At 44.2% G+C, this 6,350-nt stretch overlaps 1 protein-coding gene across 6 annotated transcripts; it reads left to right on the top strand.

Annotated features, from left to right (window-relative positions):
* Positions 1-2,670: 2,670 nt before the first annotated feature.
* On the top strand, positions 2,671-5,285 carry LOC147418338 (uncharacterized). 6 transcript variants are annotated; one of them, XM_086507014.1, is made up of 7 exons: positions 2,671-2,795; positions 3,631-3,642; positions 3,730-3,811; positions 3,888-3,983; positions 4,231-4,283; positions 4,555-4,590; positions 4,826-5,285. In XM_086507014.1, exons 1-7 carry the CDS (start codon positions 2,671-2,673, stop codon positions 4,890-4,892), a joined length of 471 nt encoding a protein of 156 aa, XP_086363140.1. In that variant the 3' UTR covers positions 4,893-5,285. The 6 variants fall into 6 exon arrangements, 1 of the variants encoding a protein (XP_086363140.1); XR_015187295.1 differs by lacking the exons at positions 2,671-2,795; positions 3,631-3,642; positions 4,826-5,285 and having other exon boundaries at positions 3,758-3,811; positions 3,888-4,021; positions 4,231-4,266; positions 4,555-4,756; XR_015187296.1 differs by lacking the exons at positions 2,671-2,795; positions 3,631-3,642; positions 4,826-5,285 and having other exon boundaries at positions 3,758-3,811; positions 3,888-4,054; positions 4,231-4,266; positions 4,555-4,756.
* Positions 5,286-6,350: the final 1,065 nt, after the last annotated feature.

Raw genomic sequence — 6,350 nt, 5'->3', positions numbered from 1 at the left:
GCAAGTAAAAATATTAATAGAGCAAGAATCTACAGATGAGGTCGAAGCAGCCATGAATGGAGTGGACTACAACAAAATAGATCAAACAAAAATGCTACAGATGCTTCAAAAGGTTATGAATCAAATGCAAGATCAGGTAGCAAAACTTAAAGAGAAACACGCTCAGTAACAAATTCAATGCAAGAGTAAGGTACATGAGAGATTTGATGGTTTGTGGTCGAATGCAGCACGAGCTTATAACCATATGGCAGATGTGGACAAAATGAATCAGACCTGGATGTATTCCTAGAAGGGACTCAACCTCAGCTATATGCTGTTGCTGGCAGCGCTTTCGCTGCCTACTCTCACATGGTATCAGACGCTGAGGTTCTTCTCCCAAGCCGACGATCCCCTGCTGATTGCTTCCGTCACGAAAAACTCCCTCAAAACTGAGATCGCTCCCCCTTGGTGGCTGTGTTTTCTACAAACAGCAGCGTTTTCACCTCTCAGGATGCGTTTTCTGTGCTATAGAGCCAGATCAGCCATCGCTACTCCCTTCTCTCTCAGCCCTGAAGGGTGATATCACCCCAGCCACCACTACTCCCTTCTCTCTCACCCTTGAAGGGATTACCCCAGATCAGCCGTTGATAAAGCACTTGCAGCAGCATTTTCAGCATCAGACACAATACCAAATCAACCCCTTGAAGCATTGCGGAGAACCCCCATTTTCAGCCATAAAAACGCAGCAAAACAGTCATTTTCAGCCACCCGAAATAGCCCAAAGATTTGTAGAATTTCAGCAGTTAGAAGACCACAGATTTCAGCCCTAAAGTAGTCATCGTCATCACCGTCGTCGTCATCGGCAGGTCCCAGGTTGCATCAGTCCATTGCATACGCATTGTACCACTTTGTGCAATCAAAAAGTAGACCACTCTCGCCGACGAGAGTGGGGCCTTCGGAGGAGGGTTTTACAACGTCTTTGGTGTTGTATCTCTCTTCTCTCTATCTCTCATTCTCATTCACTTGCACGCACAGTGTCCATTCACTTTGTTTGTGATCATAGCATTTTCTCATTAAGAACGGAAGACTCTACCTTCCATAAAAACAAAAGGAATCTTGAGCACAGTTCAGAGCACTCATCTTGAGAAAAGCGCAAACAATCATTCCACTGCACCTAACAAGAGCTTTATGTCTGAGATGTCTCTTGAAATGCAGTGACTACAGGATATGCCCAACGTGGGCAGGGCCAAGGAGCTCTGGTCGTTTTTCACTGGACGAAGCGAGGATATCTCTCTAGACGCAGTCACATATGAGCAACAGCAATCAGAGGCCATCTAGCAGATCGACTCAGCTTTTAGGACAAGTGGCTAGGCCGTCTCCCTCAATGTCTCACCTACAATTGCCAGCTTATGATAGCCTACGCTCCTGCTCTCTTCCAGATGCAATCACATATGCTCTAGAATGTTTTCAGCTGATGCAGAGAGAGGGCATCTCTCGAAATGCAATGTTATCTCAAGGAGTGCATTGATTGCAGTAGTGTCAGGTCAGGAAGGGAGGGATTGTTTTCAGCTGATGCAGAGAGAGGGCATCTCTCGAAATGCAATGTTATCTCAAGGAGTGCATTGATTGCAGTAGTGTCAGGTTAGGAAGGGAGGGATTATTTTCAACAAATGCAGAGAGAGGGCATCTCTCTTCAATAACACATCTTGAGTTTAACTCGTCGGATAGATCTTTGAGGTCTCTTGGGATAGTTTCCTACGACATTAAAATCCTCTTCTTCTTTTTCTTCTTCTCTAAATGCAATCAAGTACACTTGCACCTTGAAGGCATATGGTATTGCACAAGATGCTGATATGGAGAAAAGAATTAATTTTGATATTGTTAGTCAGTGGTTGTGCTTGGCACTACATTGGTCGACATGTATGCCTAATGTGGTGCAGTCTATAGATCACAAAAAGTATACTTAAAGTAAGAGGTCAAGACAAGGGTTCAAGAGACTTCGCTTATTACAGGCTCGTTCTACTCGTTTCGCCCACTAAGATTTGGGAAGGCTTGCTGGGGTGGGTTGACGGACGGCACATGGGCTTGCAGTGGAGGCAGCGTGGATTGTGGGCTGAGGTCAAGACAAGGGTTCAAGAGCCTTCGTCTCTACAAGCTCGTTCTACTCGTTTCGCCCACCATTTTCAGGTCAAGACTTGTAAAGTAGGTATTTGAGATCTCTCTCAATGAATAAAAAGATGAAACTAAAATAACCATTGAGTGTGCTGGATTGGTTATCACAATTCCCTTTAAAAAACGATCTCCTTTTTGGCCTGCCCAAAAGGGCTAAGGCCATACCTAGTGATGTGTTCCCTTTTTTGGCCTGCCCAAAGGGCAAAGGCTATAGCGATGCATTGTCTTTTTGCTGACTAAAATATTTTTTATTTATTTTGTTCATTTTATGGGTCTACGTACGGCACAACCCATTAATTAACTCAGAAGATTCCTTTCAAATCTTCAATTTTAAGGCAAAAGCAAACACCCCCGAGCACCCCGCTTTGGCCGCTCGCTCCATGCTCCCCCCTCGCATCGCGCGCCAGTCCAACCCCAATCCTCGCCCGCTCGCTCGATTCACCCCCCTTGCTTGCTTGCTCCCGACTTCTTTGAAGCATCACTCAGGGCAAGGAGTGGAGGTCTGGTAGTCCAAGGAAGATGAAAAGAGGGCTGTCTTCTTCCTCTGGAGCCCTTAAACTCTTCGTAGGGTCTCCGTCTCCTTTTTCATGCCCTCATCCTGATAACTGCTGCGACCAACACCCTGCAGCCGGACTAGTGCCGAAGTGAGAAGTCGAAGGGAGGGCGGATGATCGGGCTGCATGGGCGCAATGCTGGTTGGCCTGCACCTCCCTTGAGGCTCTCTCTCTCTCCCAGCCACTCTCCTCTGTTGGGCTTCTCTCCGCCTATGTCTGCACTGGCAGCATTGCCCTCGTCTGTCCACCTGCCATCTCCCTCGCATGTTGCACAGCATAACACCCTTTCCAAATTCCATGGCATGTCGATCGTCTACTCTCCGCCCTACTGCCACGCAATGCCAAATAACTCCCATTACAAAAAAAGTCTCATTAAAAAAAATATGTCGCGAAGCCACCTGCAGATGACATTTGTCTCTCTATCTCCCATTACAAAAAAAATCTCATTAAAAAAAAATCTTTTTGTCTCCTCTCTCTCGACAAAAGAGAAAGCATTTCCCTCCATTCGTTTACCACCCCTACAAAACACTTAACTTCACAAAGGTATCTCCCTAGATACCATCTAACAGACCCCATTTCCAAAATTGATCGGGCCTACATGGGTTTATATCAAGAACCACTATGTGCCATCATTAAAGTGGTTGGAAATGTGGCCATTCTACGAACGCGGAGGGAGTGATAAGACGTCTAGGGTTGTAAGTCTCATCAGTAGTCTTCTTTACCAAATCCAAGGTAGCCTATTGGCTCCCAAGAATCTGCCTGTGCGCGAGTCGGCCACGGCGGGGCTACACCACGTGGAGGTTACCATCGCTACTCGCGCCTTCTGCTTCCCTTGCTGGGCCGTCTCCTGCAGCTGCCGAACTGCATATTCCACCTGCTCCAAGTCAACCCATCAGCAGAAGCAGTTCTAAAGGGTGGCACTCAGCTGCACAGGCCCGTAAGCCTTCGCAGTTCGCAAGCGTTAGCTGATTTGCTGGGTCGTTTACTGCTTCACGCTGCTATTGACTTGGTTTGTTCATGATAGGATATTTCCGCCCCTGCGTAGCACTGCCCTGAATTGGGGAACTTGCTGGCGGATGTGGTTTCTGCCGACGAAGCTCCTTAGGGTATGATTTATTTTCTTTCCTGAGGTTTCGGGTGTGCATTTGAACCTGCTTTGCTGCCCTTATGATGGAATTGCAGGTGGCGCACCAGTTGCCATGTTCTGCATCCTCCTACGCCGCTGCTCTGTCGCTGGTTTCTATTGATGTCGTCATTTGCATCGACGTCGCAGAGAGGGTAAATCCTTTCGTATCTGCACCAACGTTGCAGTGAGGGTAAAGGTTCTCATTAGCTGTTCCGGAGTCACAGTGAGGCTCTTAAGGCTTTATCTTAGGGTTTTACATCCTCTAGCTTTGTTGTTTTGCATGCTGGCGAGTTCTATATTTGTCATGCTTCTGTGGTCTTTCTTGTCGTCCGAAATGTCATCTGCATTTTATTTGACAAGCAGCAAGCTAATTAGCACTCATGTCATTGATGTTTGCAGGCTGGTTCGAAGGTTGCAGACAGGCATTCGCTTCGGGTACGTGCCGGGCTCAGGTGGGATCCGATGGTGGTTGCTCGGTATTAGTCAAGAGTATCTATGGCAGTAGTTTTGTAGAATCAGCTGTGAGCTTTGCTTCATCCAGATTGTAGATTCCATGCTAGTGTATCACATGGATGAGAAGGAGCAGCAAAATGCCTACTTTGCTGCATATTCTGTCTAAATTTAAGCTTGTTGTTCAAAATTCATGCTAGTGTCTGAAATGTCATCTGCATTTTATTTGACAAGCAGCAAGCTAATTACCACTCATGTCATTGATGTTTGCAGGCTGCTTTGGAGATTGCAGACAAGCATTTGCTTTGGGTATGTGCAGGGCTCAGGTGGTGGTTGCTCAGTGTTAGTCAAAAGTATATATGGCAGTAGTTTTGTAAAATCAGCCATGAGCTTTGCTTCATCCAGATTACAGATTTCATGCTAGTGTATCCTACACATGGCTGAGAATGAGCAACAAAATGCTTGCTTTGTTGCATATTCTGTCTAGATTTAAGCTTGTTGTCAATTTTATCTTGCTGTATAGGATTTCGTTTTGCTTTGCCAGGGCAATTAAACAAGTACAGCTTTGTGGTATGCTCGTCTTCTTTTCTGCGACAGGGTATTTGCAATGATGTCTCGTTAATTGCCTGGGCATCTTTAGATGTTTCAGATGAAAAGAGAGAAGGCTGAGCAAGCTCTAGATTCGGATGTGATTTGGAATTTAGGATAAGCTATGATGATGAATACATACCTATTATGGATTCATGTCCATTTTGTGGTTATTTTCTCTCAGCTTATGGTTAAAAAAAGATATGAATTTTTCCTGGAGGTAAAAACAAATCTGTTATGCGCAAGATCTGGAGATTTTAGTTGTATCGCGGCAATGATGAGTGTATTACTTAGGGACCTTGTGAGGAATTTTAAAGATGATACTGCATTCTGCGATGTATAATAATTCTCTCTCTCTCTAGCTTTGAGCCATGTGTGTAATTTTAATGGAGTGATATTCAAAAATAGTTCCAGCTTCTGAAAAATTTTCATTTCAATTTACTCGGGTTTTTAATTAGAAAATTAAGATAGTGTATAAAGCCGTAGGCAGAAAATATTTATAAATTTTGGAAATGCAAATTGTAATAATTTTCCTCTTTTTTGAATTAAATTCAACCTTACTTGATGGAAGATTGGTGAATAACAAAAAAGAGTCCTTTAATAAAAATCGTTGTCCCAAATTTTTTTTATTAAATAATTATTCCATGCTGGTTGCAGAATACTCTTGCTTATTATTTTTTCAAGCAATATTAAATTTTAAAAAAATATTCCTTGATTTGGAGGCCTTGTGATTTTATCAATTGTTCTTAGTGAAAAATGGAAGTATTTTTTTAAAGGACAATTTTTTCATTGGTTAGTAAGATCTGCTCATTACAAAGATAATAAGTGCTCTCAAATCATGAATTGGATTTTTTGAAATCGAGCACGGACATTTCCAGCTAGGCTCTCATTAAGAGGAATGTTTCGCTTTTCGAGATTCCTCCTTAGTTTCATGACACGTTAGGAAGTACATCACCTTGCAACCGTAGGGCTACACTCTACGCTCAGTAGGTTTAGGTTACTTACCTTGCCCCTGGCATTCCCCTGCACGGTGCTCCTAACTCCCTTATCACACTCACGGACAGATGGACGACTCCTCATTGTTGTGTGTGGTCTCTATGCCATCTGGTTCTGCCCTTCCACTCGACCAACACATTACAAAAAGCCCTCCTCAACTCATCCCAGAAAACCATTGCACAGGCCGCAATGCCCCTTGCATGTTATGAATCCACAAACCACACAACAGAGAGAGATTCTGACTAGGGTAAAGGGGCCAATAAAAAACCAACCCCCTTTAGGACTGCCGGGGCTAGTTTTTTTGTGCACTTTCGGACCCATTGTGAGACACAAATGGGTGAGAGTTGGAGTGGACAATGTAGCCAACTTGCAATTTTGGCCATTAGATCTTGGGTTCAAGCCTTGTTGGCAAAATGGCTTTAAATGCCCCCCCATTCTGGTTTTCTATTTACACCCATTTTTTATACACAAAAAATGTAGTGCGG

The sequence above is a fragment of the Adiantum capillus-veneris genome, chromosome 30 (genome assembly GCF_014529385.1).
Source record: "Adiantum capillus-veneris isolate H3 chromosome 30, ASM1452938v2, whole genome shotgun sequence".
In the NCBI taxonomy this organism is placed as follows: Eukaryota; Viridiplantae; Streptophyta; class Polypodiopsida; order Polypodiales; family Pteridaceae; genus Adiantum; species Adiantum capillus-veneris.
The sequence above is the reverse complement of the archived record's forward strand: the minus strand, read 5'-3'. Positions and strand labels throughout refer to the sequence as shown.

Coding starts and splice junctions, on each gene's coding strand:
- LOC147418338 (XM_086507014.1), top strand. CDS start 2,671: ATGAAAAGAGGGCTGTCTTCTTCCTCTGGAGCCCTTAAACTCTTCGTA. Junction 3,984..4,230: donor GCATCGACGTCGCAGAGAGG/GTAAATCCTTTC, acceptor TGATGTTTGCAG/GCTGGTTCGAAGGTTGCAGA. Junction 4,591..4,825: donor CAGACAAGCATTTGCTTTGG/GTATGTGCAGGG, acceptor TTGCTTTGCCAG/GGCAATTAAACAAGTACAGC.